Below are 19094 nucleotides of genomic sequence, written 5' to 3'. Positions count from 1 at the left end.
CAGTCATATATCCCAGCATGCACCGCGCTTCTTCTACGGGGGAAAATAAGGTCGGCGGCTGCTTACCGTAGAAGAAGCGGGGGAAAATGAAGTCGACGGCTGCTTATCGTAGAGCAGGGGTAGGGAACCTGTGGCTCTTTTGATGACTGCATCTGGCTCTCGGATAAATGTGAGCTGACATTGCTTAACATGATAAGTAATGAATAATTCCACTTGTAATCATAGTGTTAAAAATAACATTCAAAATATAAAACATTCTCATGCATTTTTATGTTCAAGAAGTTGCGTTAATGGTAAGAAGTAATTTATTTATTATTGGTCAGTGTTGGGCTTGCCCTCCTGAGGGTTCTTCAGACTACCAAACACCGACATGAGAGCCTGTTTTAGGGTTAAAATATTGTTGTTGTTTTTTCAATTAGTCTCTCACTTGCTTTCCAGCAATTGTCTTTTTCTCTTTCGTCCTCACTCGCGCTCTGGCTCCTGCCCCAACCCGGTCTCTCCTCCTGGCTGCTGCTTATAACAGAGCGACAGGTGATTAGATAAAAAAGGCCCAGGTGGGCCGTGTATGCACCTGTCGCTGATTTCGAGGTTGGTCCTGCCAACATCCCGCTTTGCTGCAGGCCCGCAGGCCACGCCCCCTCCACAGTTAGCTTCAGAATAACAATGTTATTACAAAGAATAAGAGACCTATTATACTCTGGAAGTATTGGTCTTACTTAAAAATGCACGCGTTTAGTTGTGTTCAGTGTTAAAATAAAATATTATATGGCTCTTAGGGAAATACATTTTAAAATATTTGGCTTCTTGGCTCTCTCAGCCAAAAAGGTTCCCGACCCGTCGTAGAGGAAGAAGCGCACTTCTTCTACGGGGTTAAAATGAAGTCGGTGGCTGCTTACCGTAGTTGCGGCTCAATATTGGTCCATACATAAGGCGCACAGGATTATAAGGCGCACTGTCAGCTTTTGGGAAAATCTGAGGTTTTTAGGTACGCCTTATAGTGCGGACAGTAAGGGTTTTTTTTTTTTTTTTGTATTTTTGGTCCAGTACGGCTCTTTCAACGTTTTGGGTTTGCCGACCCCTGCTCTAAGCAAACTGTTTGGGGTAACCCCTTTGTCATCTTCTCCGAGCAAATTTCAAAAGAATCTTGTAGTGTTCACTGCTTTATTGGCTTGGGAGTAGATTTTTCTCCATGTGGCCCCTCATCTAAAATGAGTTTGACACCCCTGCTCTAACCACAAGGCCACCGAGCGGGTTATGATTGTTACCGTTTATCGTTACATCCCTAAAACAGAAACAAAATGCCAGCTTTTACCGCGTGACATTGGCTGGTGAAATTAAAAATCAGTGGTTCTCAACATCCGAGACTCACTGTCCTGTGTTGAAAGCAATTGTCGCTGCCAGATGAGTGCACATGTCAATATCCTGCTTCACTGGATGTTTTATAAAAGGCAAATAAACGCCACATCTCCTACAGCTCTCATGTGCCAATTTTGCGAGAGTGAAGCTTATTGATTTCTCCTGCGGGGGAGGAGGTACTGTCAAGGTGGCACAATTTCTTTGTTTACCAGAGGATCCCAGCAGTCGCCCTTGGCAACCAGGATCCTTGTTTACCTACCTAGTGTGCCGTCATACAATCGCCATGGCGACCAGCCGGTTGCCTTGACAATTTTCCGATGCCGCCGTTTGGCAGAAGCAACGTGCGCCTTCTAACCTGCTGTCTCCTCTCATCCCCTCGCCTGTGCTTAATATGACATTCATGGACTGACGCGCCAACATGTCAATTAGAGCGAAAATACTCCAAATATGAATCGATGGATGCTGTTTTTGAGCGTCAGCCAGTCACAAAGACTGCCTTGAATAGGCGTAATGAAGGGAGAAATGGAAGAGGTGATGGATAGATTGAAGGATAGACTAAAGGTTAGCGGACACAAATCTGGCTACAATCAGCCTTCTCTGCAACACGGCAGCAGATCAATGAACAAGACGTGACTGATCGATGACTTGATAGTGCAAGATGGATGGACAGCGGTGAGACCAGCACCGGGAAATGATGGATGGACGGATGAACGGCTGGACGGATGCGCAGAGAAGTGCGAATTCCAAGGTCACAGAAAAGACTGTTTGTATTTTCTGTAAGTTTATGTTAAAGCTGACAGCGCGGGTCAATAAAAGGTGCGAGGTGAGAAATGTGCATCTTCCCCGAAAGACACATTATGCGTGTGTGTACGCGGACAACGTGTTTGCACCTGTGATGGCCTTGCCTTAGATCAATAGCTTGTGGTGACAGCTAAGAGCTGATTAATCAAACGTATGGATCAGTCTCTCCCAGCTCTGCCCTCTGCTCAATTACCAGCTTCATTACATTGCCTTAACACCCCGCTGGGACCCTTTTCTCTTCTCTCTCAACCCCTCCCTGTTGCCTCTTTCCTCATCCTCCTTTCCCATGGCCATCCTCCAGTCATGTGCTTTGCTTTATGTCCTTCCTACTCTTTTTTTTTTTTTTTTCCCAACTCTGCATCGAGTTCATCCGTGTTGTGGCTGCACCGTTAAGTACATTCATTAATTCAGCAGCATTGATTTTTGCAGTAGGTGATAACATTAATGTTACAAATACAGTACCTTGGGTTTTACACGACCCGCTTTTTGTATCATTTGGATTTTCGAAGAAAATGTTTGCTAGAATGTAGCCCTGGTTTTTGAATCAGGGGTCGACAGCCAAAAGTATTGAAAAAGCCATATTGGATAGATAGATGGATAGATGGATAGATAGTACTTTATTTATTCCGTCAGGAGAGTTCCTTCAGGAAAATTACAATTGTCAGCACAATCCCATTCAAGATCAGACAAACATTACAGGGAGACAGAACAGGATCGCTGACGGGTCTGCCGGCTTCCAGCGCCCCTTACAAAAAAGATGACATACAGGTAAACAAGGGGGGGGGGATGAAAAAAAAAAAATTGAAGATTAAAATAAAATTTAAAAATCGGTCTTAGCCTGGGCCCTGGAGTGGGGGTGCAGACTGAGGCCAAGAGAAAAACAAAAAACAAAAAAAAAAACTCATTGCCATAGTACACATCCCTCTTCCATGTGTGTAAGAGGGAAACATCAAACATCAAAGAACACAGAGGAAATTAAAGACATTAAAGCAGCAGATACAAGCAGACACTTCTACATACCGCTATGAATAAAAAGTAAAATAAACATATCCACTGTGGTGTAGGAGTAGGGTTGTTCGGTATTAGTATAGTACCGCGATACTATGAATCATATTCGGTACTATACCGACTCTTTCGTTGTTTTAAAATTCATTTTATGTTTATAAAGTCAGGAATAATGTCCCTGGACACATGAGGACTTTGAATATGACCAATGTATGATCCTGTAACTACTTGGTATCGGATTGATACCCGAATATGTGGTCTCATCCAAAACTGATGTAAAGTTTTAAACAACAGAAGAATAAATGATTGTTACATTTTAACAGAAGTTTAGATGGAACAAGCTAGAAGAGAAAGTAAGCAGATATTAACAGTATATGAACAAGTAGATCGATAATTCATTTTCTACCACTTGTCCTTTAATTATTTTGACAAAATAATAGAATGGAAAATAACACAATATGTGAATGCATATGTCAGCAACTAATATAGGAGCCTTTGTTTGTTTACTTACTCTTAAAAGACAAATTGTCTTGTATGTTCACTATTTTATTTAAGGACACACTTGCAATAATAAACATATGTTTAATGTACCCTAAAATGTTTTGTTCAAATAAACCCCATAATGCCATTTTTTTGTGGTCCCCTTTATTTAGAAAAGTATCGAAATTATTTTGGTACTGAAACTGGTACCAAAATATTGTTATCCGGACAACACTATCCATCCATCCATCCATCCATCCATCATCTTCCGCTTATCCGAGGTCGGGTCGCGGGGGCAACAGCCTAAGCAGGGAAACCCAGACTTCCCTCTCCCCAGCCACTTCGTCTAGCTCTTCCCGGGGGATCCCGAGGCGTTCCCAGGCCAGCCGGGAGACATAGTCTTCCCAACGTGTCCTGGGTCTTCCCCGTGGCCTCCTACCGGTTGGACGTGCCCTAAACACCTCCCTAGGGAGGCGTTCGGGTGGCATCCTGACCAGATGCCCGAACCACCTCATCTGGCTCCTCTCCATGTGGAGGAGCAGCGGCTTTACTTTGAGTTCCTCCCGGATGACTGAGCTTCTCACCCTATCTCTAAGGGAGAGACCCAAACTCATTTGGGCCGCTTGTACCCGTGATCTTATCCTTTCGGTCATGACCCAAAGTTCATGACCATAGGTGAGGATGGGAACGTAGATCGACCGGTAAATTGAGAGCTTTGCCTTCCGGCTCAGCTCCTTCTTCACCACAACGGATCGGTACAACGTCCGCATTACTGAAGACGCCGCACCGATCCGCCTGTCGATCTCACGATCCACTCTTCCCCCACTCGTGAACAAGACTCCTAGGTACTTGAACTCCTCCACTTGGGGCAGGGTCTCCTCCCCAACCCGGAGATGGCACTCCACGCTTTTCTGGGCGAGAACCATGGACTCGGACTTGGAGGTGCTGATTCTCATTCCGGTCGCTTCACACTCGGCTGCGAACCGATCCAGTGAGAGCTGAAGATCCCGGCCAGATGAAGCCATCAGGACCACATCATCTGCAAAAAGCAGAGACCTAATCCTGCGGTCACCAAACCGGAACCCCTCAACGTCTTGACTGCGCCTAGAAATTCTGTCCATAAAAGTTATGAACAGAATCGGTGACAAAGGACAGCCTTGGCGGAGTCCAACCCTCACTGGAAATGTGTTCGACTTACTGCCGGCAATGCGGACCAAGTTCTGACACTGATCATACAGGGAGTGGACCGCCACAATAAGACAGTCCGATACCCCATACTCTCTGAGCACTCCCCACAGGACTTCCCGAGGGACACGGTCGAATGCCTTCTCCAAGTCCACAAAGCACATGTAGACTGGTTGGGCAAACTCCCATGCACCCTCAAGAACCCTGCCGAGAGTATAGAGCTGGTCCACAGTTCCACGACCAGGACGAAAACCACACTGTTCCTCCTGGATCCGACAACACTATATTGGACCAAAAATATGAAAAAAAAACTTTATGGAGCTGCAAAACATAAACACCTTATATAAGTGTTATAATGAAAGCAACAGATCATGAAAATGTCTATAATAGCTGTATTAGCCTACTATCAAAATGACTATGTGTCGCAGGCTGATGCAAATCTTTGTTGACAGAAATGCAATATTATTTCTACACTTTTTTTACCACGCTGGAAAACATTAGTGAAACAGCGGGTTCTGAGTCGGGGAGAACTCCTGGAAATTGCTGACTTACACTGAAAAAAGTGACTTTTTGGTGCTGTAAACTCTATTAGAGTAACTGTCATAATTTATACCGAGTATTTTTAACATTCAGTAAGAACTAGAGTTTCTTAAGTAAAATTAAACATTTTATTAACATGAATTATGGGGGAAGAGTAAGTTTTACTTATGTTTCCTCATACTATTTAAATGTTTAACAGTTGTACGTACATAAACCTAAAAATATTACACAAACTTTACTCTGAAAATCTAGTGTTTTGAAACGCTTGCTCGACGACGCATGCACACAGCACAACAGGCTCTGGCCGACTGGCTCTGCTCCGGCCGTTAGGATCACTTCACAGCGCACTGCAAGGTGGCATTATGGGTAATTCTTATCTTGCGTTTATAATGTGTTAGAGAGTCGATGTTCTCCAGAAATGTGTTTGGTGTGGGTTCACAGAGTGTGGCGCATATTAGTAAGAATGTTAAAGTTGTTTATATCACAACCGTCAGTGTAAAAAGTTTGGCTGTTGGTGTTAAAGTGGGCGTGATGACATGTTGTAGAGCAGTGGTCCCCAACCACCGGGCCGCGGCCGCAGAATTATTTTTTTATAATTTTTTTTTTATCGCACTCAATATTTTACTGCATGCCATTGATAAGCGCAGGAGTAAGAAGAGGTTTTAAATTAATTAGCGCCCCGGCGGCTATTCAAGGAAATACGGTATATAAAATGTACTTAAATTTCTGAGTAAAATGATGTTCCTGCCGATGAAAAACAAGTAGACTTTACTAAATTTGTTTAAATAAATATAACTTGAAGCCTGGATGTATTTAAGTAACTGTTACTTAATATCTTCACAACTGTTATGTTATATGGTAAGTAGAATTTACTTGATACTGGCAAGTGAGTGATATTGCAGCATTAAATTTTACGTGCAAATACAATTATTTTTTCAAGTAAATCTTATGAGTTATTTTTTTCAGTGTAGAAAGGCCATAGGTATAGATTTGTGTGTCCAAGTTAAAGGAAACGGCAGGCTGTCTTCATCTAATGGATTTATTACAATCTTTGCAAGCTGGGTATCTCTTGCTGTGGTCTGGAACAACATGGCACACATACCATGAATTGATTTAAACAAGTTGAAAAACGTATTCGGGTTTTACCATTTAGTGGTCAATTGTACGGATTATGTACTGTACTGTGCAATCTACTAATAAAAGTATCAATCAATCAATGTTTATTTATATAGCCCCAAATCACAAATGTCTCAAAGGACTGCACAAATCATTACGACTACAACATCCTCGGAAGAACCCACAAAAGGGCAAGGAAAACTCACATCCAGTGGGACGCCAGTGACAATGCTGACTATGAGAAACCTTGGAGAGGACGTCAGATGTGGGCAACCCCCCCTCTAGGGGACCGAAAGCAATGGATGTCGAGCGGGTCTAACATGATACTGTGAAAGTTCAATCCATAGTGGCTCCAACACAGCCGCGAGAGTTCAGTTCAAGCGGATCCAAGACAGCAGCGAGAGTCCCGTCCACAGGAAACCATCTCAAGCGGAGGCGGATCAGCAGCGTAGAGATGTCCCCAACCGATACACAGGCGAGCGGTCCATCCTGGGTCCCGACGACCGGTCCATCCTGGGTCTCGACTCTGGACAGCCAGTACTTCATCCATGGTCATCGGACCGGACCCCCTCCGCAAGGGAGGGGGGGGGACATAGGAGAAAAAAGAAAAGAAGCGGCAGATCAACTGGTCTAAAAAGGGAGTCTATTTAAAGGCTAGAGTATACAGATGAGTTTTAAGGTGAGACTTAAATGCTTCTACTGAGGTAGCATCTGGAACTGTTACCGGGAGGGCATTCCAGAGTACTGGAGCCCGAACGGAAAACGCTCTATAGCCCGCAGACTTTTTTTGGGCTCTAGGAATCACTAATAAGCCGGAGTCTTTTGAAGGCAGATTTCTTGCTGGGACATATGGTACAATACAATCGGCAAGATAGGATGGAGCTAGACCGTGTAGTATTTTATACGTAAGTAGTAAAACCTTAAAGTCACATCTTAAGTGCACAGGAAGCCAGTGCAGGTGAGCCAGTATAGGTATATATGTATGTATATATGTATATAAAGGTATATACAGTATAGGTATATATGTATGTATATATGTATATAAAGGTATATACAGTATAGGTATATATGTATGTATATATGTATATACAGTATAGGTATATATGTATGTATATATGTATATAAAGGTATATACAGTATAGGTATATATGTATGTATATATGTATATAAAGGTATATACAGTATAGGTATATATGTATGTATATATGTATATAAAGGTATATACAGTATAGGTATATATGTATGTATATATGTATATACAGTATAGGTATATATGTATGTATATATGTATATAAAGGTATATACAGTACAGGCGTAATGTGATCAAACTTTCTTGTTCTTGTCAAAAGTCTAGCAGCCGCATTTTGTACCAACTGTAATCTTTTAATGCTAGACATGGGGAGACCCCAAAATAATACGTTACAGTAATCGAGACGAGACGTAACAAACGCATGGATAATGATCTCGGTTTTCCTGCTGGCTCCGCTGTGAGCGGGACTCTCGGTGCTGTGTTGGATCCGCTTTGGACTGGACTCTCGCGACTGTGCTGGATCCATTATGGATTGAACTTTCACAGTATCATGTTATACCCGCTCAACATCCATTGCTTTCCTCCTCTCCAAGGTTCTCATAGTCATCATTGTCACCGACGTCCCACTGGGTGTGAGTTTTCCTTGCCCTTATGTGGGCCTACCGAGGATGTCGTAGTGGTTTGTGCAGCCCTTTGAGACACTAGTGATTTAATGCTATATAAGTAAACATTGATTGATTGATTGATTGATAGTGGACAGAATGGAGCGAATTTTAGCGATATTACGGAGATGAAAGAAGGCCGTTTTAGTAACGCTTTTAATGTGTCACTCAAAGGAGAGAGTTGGGTCAAAGATAACACCCATATTTTTTACCGAGTCACCTTGTTTTATTATTTGGTTGTCAATTAAAAAACACAAAAATCAGAAATGCAGTCAATATTACACATACCTTGGTTCTTACACGGCCCACTTTGGTATCATTTGGATTTCCCCAAAAAACGGTTGCTAGAATGTCGCCCTGGTTTTTGAATATGTCCACATCAGGGGTTGGCAACCTAAAATATTGAAATAGCCAAATTGTACCTAAAATATAACAAAAAAAACTGTATGGCGCCGCAAAACATAAGCGCCTATATAAGTGTTATAATGAAAGCAACAGATTATGTAAGTGTCTATATTAGCTATGTTAGCCTACTATTTTCCCGGTAAGGTTTATTCAGGTGTACTGGAGAGGAGGCTACGCCGGATAGTCGAACCTCGGATTCAGGAGGAACAGTGTGGTTTTCGTCCTGGTCGTGGAACTGTGGACCAGCTCTATACTCTCGGCAGGGTTCTTGAGGGTGCATGGGAGTTTGCCCAACCAGTCTACATGTGCTTTGTGGACTTGGAGAAGGCATTGGACCGTGTCCCTCGGGAAGTCCTGTGGGGAGTGCTCAGAGAGTATGGGGTATCGGACTGTCTTATTGTGGCGGTCCACTCCCTGTATGATCAGTGTCAGAACTTGGTCCGCATTGCCGGCAGTAAGTCGAACACATTTCCAGTGAGGGTTGGACTCCGCCAAGGCTGTCCTTTGTCACCCATTCTGTTCATAACTTTTATGGACAGAATTTCTAGGCGCAGTCAAGGCGTTGAGGGGTTCCGGTTTGGTGGCCGCAGGATTAGGTCTCTGCTTTTTGCAGATGATGTGGTCCTGATGGCTTCGTCTGACCGGGATCTTCAGCTCTCACTGGATCGGTTCGCAGCCGAGAGTGAAGCGACCGGAATGAGAATCAGCACCTCCAAGTCCAAGTCCATGGTTCTCGCCTGGAAAAGGGTGGAATGCCATCCCCGGGTTGGGGAGGAGACCCTGCCCCAAGTGGAGGAGTTCAAGTACCTAGGAGTCTTGTTCACGAGTGGGGGAAGAGTGGATCGTGAGATCGACAGGCGGATCGGTGCGGCGTCTTCAGTAATGCGGATGTTGTACCGATCCGTTGTGGTGAAGAAGGAGCTGAGCCAGAAGGCAAAGCTCTCAATTTACCGGTCGATCTACGTTCCCACCCTCACCTATGGTCATGAGCTTTGGGTCATGACTGAAAGGATAAGATTACGGGTACAAGCGGCCCAAATGAGTTTCCTACGCTCTCCCTTAGGGTGAGAAGCTCTGCCATCCGGGAGGAACTCAAAGTAAAGCCGCTGCTCCTTCACATCGAAAGGAGCCAGATGAGGTTGTTCGGGCATCTGGTCAGGATGCCACCCGAACGCCTCCCTAAGGAGGTGTTTAGGGCACGTCCAACCGGTAGGGAAGACTATGTCTCCCGGCTGGCCTGGGAACGCCTCGGGATCCCCCGGGAAGAGCTAGACGAAGTGGCCGGGGAGAGGGAAGTCCGGGTTTCCCTGCTTAGGCTGTTGCCCCCGCGACCCGACCTCGGATAAGCGGAAGAAGATGGATGGAAAATGACTATGTGTCGCAGGCTGATGCAAATATTTCAAAGTGACCCCACCCGGATTTTTGTCCCAGTCCACCCTTGCTTAAAAGTCACGTCTCATGCTTGTGAACCTGATATTGTGTGCGGTCTTGGCTCATCACACCCCTAATACCAACAATACCAATACATCACCAGATCGATATTTTTCTATAGCTTTACTGTACCCTGCGAGGTAACAATAGAACATATCCCCCGTATTGATGTCTTGTCCCGGCCCTAATAAGGGGACGTCGATGCTTTCCTTTGTTTCTCTCAACTCCCAAACAACAACATGGGAGTGTCCGCCACACGTTGTTGTTTTCAACACTTGGAATCAATGCGGCCCAACATTTTTTTCCTCTGGAACTCCTTCCTCGCCCTTTTTTTTTTTCCTTGCCTTTCTTGACATCGCCGTCATTCTGCATCCCTCCTCCTCCTCGCATGCCACCCCCCCCCCATCCCTGTGGCATTAACACTGTCTCATTGCCTCAGTGCTATGACTAAGCACTGTGTGTGTGTGTGTGTGTCTGTCTGTGCGTGTGTGTGTGTGTGTGTGTGTGTGTGTGTGTGTGTGTGTGTGTGTGTGTGTGTGTGCGTGCACTGAAGGGCTATGCAGAACATGTGTGTGCATGCATGCATAATAAATCCAGGGCGATGGATCTCAGTAGTCGTGGCATTTTTTAGACAGAGAGAGTCACGACTGAATCATGCTTGCCTCCTCCCATTCTCTCTCTCCCTCTCTCTCTCTCCTTTTTGAATCATCCTCTCGAGCGCCAGCTTTGCTTTCATCCTCCCACTCTCTTTTCAGTCTTTCAGTCCCACTCGTCTATGCCGTCCCTGCTTCTGCTTCTACCTCTTGGCCTTCCATCTGCCCTTTATGTCGCTCCAAAGTCAGCCGGGGGTCCTCTAGGCCTGGTCCTTCTTCTCTAGTGTTCTGTTTTTTTTGTGTGTGCGTGTGTGTGTGTGTGGTTTTTTTTTTTAAAGACTGTAGCTCTCAGCTTCACACTTGTCATTTCATCCCCCTGTTGTCTTCTCTTTATCTCCACCTACTCTTGTCCCTCATCTAATCCGTAGTTGCCCGGTAATCCAGATCAACTGGCCTTCATTCCTAATCTTGTCACTTCTCAATCCCCCACGGTACTCCACTCTGATAGTGCTGTATGACAGACAGAGAGGGCAAGGTTGTGTGTGTTTTCTTTTATTTCTACCCTTCTTCAGACATCAACAAGGAAAAGTGCCTTCCATATGAGGAGCGGTGAACAAGTTAGGACCGAAATCATGGTCCCAATACGGAAAACATTGCATCTAATAGAGAGCCAAATAGTAGAGTCTGTGAACATTGCTCCAAAGTCAGGATTTTTTTGTTGATTTAATGTGCATACAACAATCGACAGGTGCAAAGGCAGCACTGTATGATCAAACAAGACAGCAGCTAAAGAAGGACTTCCTTATTTACCCCCCGGAAAAACCCGCCAAGTAAACAGTTAATTTTATGACTTCCGGTGCTGACGTAAGACGACCCAGCGTCCCATATGTGACCATAGGAGGAACAAATACACTACGGTACTAAGACTATAGTGGCCATTAACAGTTAGCTTCTAAAAAATGGGCTGCCCAAAGTGCGGTACAGGAGCCATCTGTGGTCCGTGACTCCTTTGTGATCGGCCTTAGGCACATTACAAAAAAAATGGTGAAAACTGTCAAAATGAAGGTGGCCCCAAAAAGGACGGCTTTTTCAAATTGACTGTCAGTTTTAAAAATGCTCCACATCTGGTCAACATATGAAATAACAAGTGTGTGTAAGAAATTTAAATGCGCCCCCTTTGGCCAAAATTAGTAAAAGCCATATAATAAATATGAATATAGAGACGTACTGTAATAACTTGAAGTAAATAATGAAAATTAAAAACAAACAAAAAATAAAAAAAATGAAAAATGAACTTTTTTCTTTTTTCTTAGAAAATTGGGAATCATTTCTCATTCTTTCTGTTTCTGTAAAATTGCGATATTTTCTCTTCCTTTTTTATGTAAAAATATTACTGGTATTATCTTTTTTGCAAAATGGTTACATTTATCGGGCTTCACGGTGGCAGAGGGGTTAGTGCGTCTGCCTCACAATACGAAGTTCCTGCAGTCTTGGGTTCAATCCCAGGCTCGGGATCTTTCTGTGTGGAGTTTGCATGTTCTCCCCGTGAATGCGTGGGTTCCCTCCGGGTACTCCGGCTTCCTACCACTTCCAAAAACATGCACCTGGGGATAGGTTGATTGGCAACACTAAATGGTCCCTAGTGTGTGAATGTGAGTGTTAATGTTGTTTGTCTATCTGTGTTGGCCCTGCGATGAGGTGGCGACTTGTCCAGGGTGTACCCCGCCTTCCGCCCGATTGTAGCTGAGATAGGCGCCAGCGCCCCCCGTGACCCCAAAAGGGAATAAGCGGTAGAAAATGGATGGATGGGTTACATTTATCAAAAAAATTCTGACTTTCATCACAATCTTGCCAATTTATTTATTTTTTTTGTAAAATAGTGACAATTTTGGAATAAAATGATGACTTGTCATAATTTTGCCAAGCAAAATTCCGATTAATATTATAATGTTGCCAAAATGTTTAAGTTTTCTAATAAAATTGTGACTTTTGTCGAGTAACATTACGACTCTTTTAACAAAATACCAACATTTTAAGCTTTTCTTGTAAAATTGCGGCTGTTATTGAGTAAAGTTCCAATTTTTATCATAAAATTGCAAAAATGTTCAGTTTTTCTTGTAAATGTTTTACTTGCCATCCATCAATCCATTTTATACTGCTTATTCCCTTCGGGGTCGCGGGGGGGGCTGGAGCCTATGTCAGCTGCAATCGGGCGGAAGGCAGTGTACACCCTGGACAAGTTGCCACATACGTTGAGTAAAATTACGACTTTTATTATAAATACTTAGTTTTTCTTGTGAAGTTGTGACCTTTTTCTTCTGAAATTCCAACAAGCTTTTTTATATTTGCATTGTATGTGTATATTATTAATGTTGTAAATACAAATCTTTATATATCTAGAAAGAAAAAGGTAGGCATTTTTCGGAGGTCTCAAGAAGGTAACAAATATAAGTGTGAATTGTGTGTGTGTGTGTGTGTGTGTGTGTGTGTGTGTGGGTGTGAGAACAAATAAAGGAAAGATCCCGGGTCAAAATTGGCAAGTGTGATTTGGCAATCAGGAATACCACAATAACATAAAATTAGTATTTACAGTAGGGGTGTAAAAAAAAGATCTAATTTCAGGAAATTACTATTCTTATTTGTAACCATCCATCCATCCATTTTTCTACCGCTTATTCCATTTGTGGTCACGGGGGGCGCTGGTGCCTATCTCAGCTATTCTAAGTCAATTCAAAATAATCGAAAATGTATGTTTGTTTTTTTTTTTTTTTTTTTTTTTACAATCTGTCCTCTCCAGCCCTTTAAGCAAATCATATTGTTGATGGACATGCCCATATTTGCTTTACAGATTTACATTAGAAAAGAGAAGTTTTGGATAGTCTTGTTGCCTGGTTCGATCCCCAGCTTCTACCAACCTAGTCACGTCCGTTGTGTCTTTGAGCAAGACACTTTACCCTTGCTCCTGGTGGGTTGTGGTTAGGGCCTTGTATGGCAGATCCCACCATCAGTGTGTGAATGTGTGTGTGTGAATGGGGGAATGTGGAAATGGTGTCAAAGCGCTTTGAGTACCTTTAAGGTAGCAAAGTGCCATACAAGTATAACCTACTCAGTGGCCTAGTGGTTAGAGTGTCCACCCTGATATCGGTAGGTTGTGAGTTCAAACCCCGGCCGAGTCATACCAAAGACTATAAAAATGGGACCCATTACCTCTCTGCTTGGAACTCAGCATTAGGGTTACAATTGCGGATTAAATCACCAAAAATTATTCCCAGTGGCGGCACCGCTGCTCCCCTCACCTCCCAGGGGGTGATCAAGGGTGATGGGTCCAACGCAGAGAAACATTTTACCACATCTAGTGTGTGTGTGTGTGTGTGTGACAATCATTGGTACTTTACCTTTTAACTTTACCATTGCCTCATTTGTATTTGACTTTTTAGGTACATTTCTTTTAAACAAAACCAGTTTACTTTTAATTAGTGTAAAATTCGACCAGAGTTACTTATTTTATAGCGAAATGTAGTTAATCATAAAACTGGAATCCAATGTTGTTGGAAAAAGTGTAGGTTTTGAATCGAGAATCGATTCTGAATCGAATTGATACTCAATCATAAAACTGGAATCCACTGTTATAGGAAAAAGTGTAGGTTTTGAATCGAGAGTCGATTCTGAATCGAATTGATACTCAATCATAAAACTGGAATCCAATGTTATTGGAAAAAGTGTCGGTTTTGAATCGAGAATCGATTCTGAATCGAATTGATACTCAATCATAAAACTGGAATCCAATGTTGTTGGAAAAAGTGTAGGTTTTGAATCGAGAATCGATTCTGAATCGAATTGATACTCAATCATAAAACTGGAATCCAATGTTATTGGAAAAAGTGTAGGTTTTGAATCGAGAATCGATTCTGAATCGAATTGATACTCAATCATAAAACTGGAATCCAATGTTATTGGAAAAAGTGTCGGTTTTGAATCGAGAATCGATTCTGAATCGAATTGATACTCAATCATAAAACTGGAATCCAATGTTGTTGGAAAAAGTGTAGGTTTTGAATCGAGAATCGATTCTGAATCGAATTGATACTCAATCATAAAACTGGAATCCAATGTTATTGGAAAAAGTGTTGGTTTTGAATCGAGAATCGATTCTGAATCGAATTGATACTCAATCATAAAACTGGAATCCACTGTTATCGGAAAAAGTGTAGGTTTTGAATAGAGAATCGATTCTGAATCGAATTGATACTCAATCATAAAACTGGAATCCAATGTTATTGGAAAAAGTGTAGGTTTTGAATCGAGAATCGATTCTGAATCGAATTGATACTCAATCATAAAACTGGAATCCAATGTTGTTGGAAAAAGTGTAGGTTTTGAATCAAGAATTGATTCTGAATCAAATTGATACTCAATCATAAAACCGGAATCCACTGTTATTGGAAAAAGTGTAGGTTTTGAATCGAGAATCGATTCTGAATCGAATTGATACTCAATCATAAAACTGGAATCCAATGTTATTGGAAAAAGTGTAGGTTTTGAATCGAGAATAGATTCTGAATCGAATTGATACTCAATCATAAAACTGGAATCCAATGTTATTGGAAAAAGTGTAGGTTTTGAATCGAGAATCGATTCTGAATCGAATTGATACTCAATCATAAAACTGGAATCCAATGTTATTGGAAAAAGGGTAGGTTTTGAATCGAGAATCGATTCTGAATCAAATTGATACTCAATCATAAAACTGGAATCCACTGTTATCGGAAAAAGTGTAGGTTTTGAATGGAGAATCAATTCTGAATCGAATTGATACTCAATCATAAAACTGGAATCCAATGTTATTGGAAAAAGTGTAGGTTTTGAATCGAATTGATACTCAATCATAAAACTGGAATCCAATGTTATTGGAAAAAGTGTCGGTTTTGAATCGAGAATCGATTCTGAATCGAATTGATACTCAATCATAAAACTGGAATCCACTGTTATCGGAAAAAGTGTAGGTTTTGAATAGAGAATCGAACTGATACTCCCAAGAATTGAATCATATCTTGTGGTGCCCAAGGATTAACAGCCCTAGTTCACAGCTTTAAATCAAGGGTGTCCAAAGAGTGGACATGCTCCCCCTTGTCGGGGAAGAAAACAACAGTAAAAATGTAACAAAAAAAGACATAATTTAATAAGAAGAAGCTGAAATGTTAGTACTAATAATGAAACACTTTGGGCCTGATTTACTAGGATCCAAGTGCCACACACTAGACAGCTTGTGCAAACTATAAAATAGTGTCTACTGTTAGTGGTTGTGTTGCCTGTGCTATTGAAAAGTGGTGCAGACCGCCTTATTTCAATGAGGACTTCACATGCATATGGGGCTTTTAACATGGAGACAATCATTTTCTGGACATTCATGTAATCATGCTCCTACCTGTGTGCAATGTGTTGAACCAGCAACACACAATTATAAACTGCAACACATTTTGAGAATCGCAATCTAGACAACACACACATGTGCACATGAGCTATGTGCACAGGGACACATTTAATCGGATTAAAAGCCTTGCCGGAATGAAAATGATTCATGTAAACACACGCCATTTGGAATATTCCGACCCGATCACACACGCTCGTATTAAAATTTAATTCAGATCGAGACGTGTGGTTTACGCCGAAAGTCATTTGGATTGTAGCGCATGAAAACACATCTTCCGAAATTCGGGTTAGAGTTATACTTACGGTTCATATCTTTGATGCCGGTGCTAACTGCTAGCCTCAAACAGAAAATGTCGTAACATAAAGACATGCCGCAACCCATACATAATCACAACATAAAAAGCACAGAAAATCTCCATTTCAAAAAGAATGGTAAAACAAAAGTAGTGAACAGAAGGAAAACATTACAAAAAAATACAGTGATAACGTAGGACAAGCAGAAATGCACAAAGCCGTGTTTTTTATTTTATTTAAAGTGGAAGCCACTGCTTCTTCAGCCCCTACAGTGAGCTAAAAAAAAGCGGCATAGCAAACATAATAGTTCACCTTTCCGTTTATGCTAGGTTCTGCACATGTCAAAGTAAGGTTTTCTGATTTTAAGTGTGATACATGGAAATGCATGTCATAATCAGATCATTTTTTTAGGTTGCATGTAACATTTTAATCTGAATGATGATCATATTTAATAATTGTTGTCCATGTACACCTGGATATTGTTACTTAAGGTGGTGGATCACATCACCAGAGACCGAAACACAAGAAAAGGAAATATGTATTTTCATGTAGGATATATGTTAAAGCAGGGCTGGGCGATAAACACGATATATCGCGGGTTTGTCTCTGTGCGATATAGAAAATGACTATATCGTAATATTCGAGTATACGTTCTCACGCAGTTGCTTTTAGCTGCGGGCATTCAGGCTCTTCTCACTCCTTCCTGTCTCTCCTTCTCACAGACAAGCAGGCGCACAAACTTACACACGTCAAATACTGTCACGTCATACGTCACATACGTATAGGCCCTCGCCCAGCAGAGAGGTAGCCGACTGGGTAACGTTAGCTGTACGAGTGATAATACGAGACAAAAAAGAAGGTGCGGATCTGGTAACAAATGAAGGAAGACTTAATTCCCCCCAAAAAACAGCAGGGTTTCCATCGTCTGGCGGTGGTTCGGCTGCAAGTGGGAATATGTCGAGCAGACAACCGTAATTTGTCGAGTGTGGGGCAAAAGCGTTGCTATAAAAACTAGCATTACTGCTAATATGTAGCATCATTTGAAAAGTAATTCGCTAGAGAATTTCATAACGTCCATAGTAACCTACAACATAGTGAAGGACGAATACTATTTGGTTTCCTATTATGCAGCACATTTTTATTTGACACTTAAGATGTCTCTGACAATCTTGCACTTTCTGTTTTGGAAATGACATGAATGTTTGTGCCATTGCTTAATAACTTTCATAAATACATTTTTGGTCAATTGAGTTGTGATTTCCCTCTCTGGATGAAAGTGAAGTGAATTACATTTATATAGCGCTTTTCTCGAGTGACTCAAAGCGCTTTACATAGTGAAACCCAATATCTAAGTTACATTTAAAGCAGTGTGGGCGGCACTGGGAGCAGGTGGGTAAAGTGTCTTGCCCAAGGACACAACGGCAGTGACTAGGATGGCGGAAGCGGGAATCGAACCTACAATCCTCGAGTTGCTGGCACAGCCACTCTATCAACCGAGCTATGCCGTTTAAAAGTAGCATACGGTATATGAATGCAGTATGAAGAAGAATGTTTTAATGGAGACACATGGAATCATCTTACTGCTGTGATTATATGTATCAAGTGTTCATTCAAGGCCAAGGCAAAATATCGTAATATATATCATATATCGCGATATGGCATAAAAATATCGGGATATTAAAAAAAGGCTATATCGCCCAGCCTTACGTTAAAGAAATACATCGCCAAAATTATAAAAAAATGTTTCTAAAAGCCAGCAGACACCAAAACGCATCAATTTGATTCACTTTAGTCAGCCCCGCAAGTCATACAGCAGCTATAAAATTATAAAAGGAAATTGCTGAATCGACGATATGTCTAATAGTTTGGATTTCTGTCAGTCCAAATATGTTGAAACACACGTAGGACGAAGGATTCTTTTTCCAATCATCTGTGTTTGCAGCGTGAGGCCCTCTTTTTCACAGCCGTGTGCGTTTGTCGGACAGACAAAGTAAAACTCAAAATAGTGCTTCCAAAACGGTGATGAATTATATTGCATATTTGCATCTTCTCCCTGCTATTGTGTATGTTTTGATGATCAGCATATATTCTGCATAGAAAGAGACACAAAATGGATTGCACGCCATATTTTAACCACGCAACTCACTTTGCACACATTTAGTAGATCAGCTTTTGCACCTGTTTTAGTACACGCAAACCTTTACTAAAGCAGGCTCTTTTTCACCTCTAACACCGAGCTGACACAAAGTATTGACTTTTGATTTATATGTCTGCTTTTAGTATTTTTTTAAGAAAATATAAAAATATGGACCCTGGATTGTTTGACTTTTTAGTAGTGGGTTTGGACACAACTGCTTTAAATTAAACTATCAGTGTCAAAAAGTGGCAACAAGGAGACATTGTATTATTGCTTTTTTGCTTGTTTGCCGACTATAATTGCATTTCAGTTAGGACATGTGACCAATGACCACCTGTGTTGACGCTTGTTTCCTTGTCCTACAGATGAATCGGCCAATCCAGGTGAAACCAGCAGACAGTGAGGGCAGAGGAGGTGAGTCACACACACACACACACACACACACACACACACACACACACACACACACACACACACACACACACACACGTATTATTCACAGAGTGACATAGAGAAGGCTCCGAGTCCAAATGGATCAGACAGAGATGGAGAATGGTCATCAGGGGAACTGGCACTTGCTTATGTGGAGACTCTCCTTGTTGCAGGCCCAAAGTAGTAAATACTGCTCC

At 41.9% G+C, this 19094-nt stretch overlaps 1 protein-coding gene across 5 annotated transcripts in view; it reads left to right on the top strand.

The window, feature by feature from the left end:
* Positions 1-19094, top strand: part of LOC133539606 (CUGBP Elav-like family member 3) — a 149012-nt gene that overhangs the window by 84882 nt on the left and 45036 nt on the right. For all 5 annotated transcript variants that reach the window (XM_061881646.1, XM_061881645.1, XM_061881643.1 and 2 more), the window contains one exon: positions 18831-18879. In XM_061881646.1, coding sequence (XP_061737630.1) covers positions 18831-18879 — 49 coding nt within the window. The remainder of the gene's footprint in view (positions 1-18830; positions 18880-19094) is intronic.

This window comes from Nerophis ophidion, linkage group LG21, assembly GCF_033978795.1.
Source record: "Nerophis ophidion isolate RoL-2023_Sa linkage group LG21, RoL_Noph_v1.0, whole genome shotgun sequence".
Classification (NCBI taxonomy): domain Eukaryota; kingdom Metazoa; phylum Chordata; class Actinopteri; order Syngnathiformes; family Syngnathidae; genus Nerophis; species Nerophis ophidion.
This window is presented reverse-complemented; position numbering and strand designations above follow the sequence as displayed.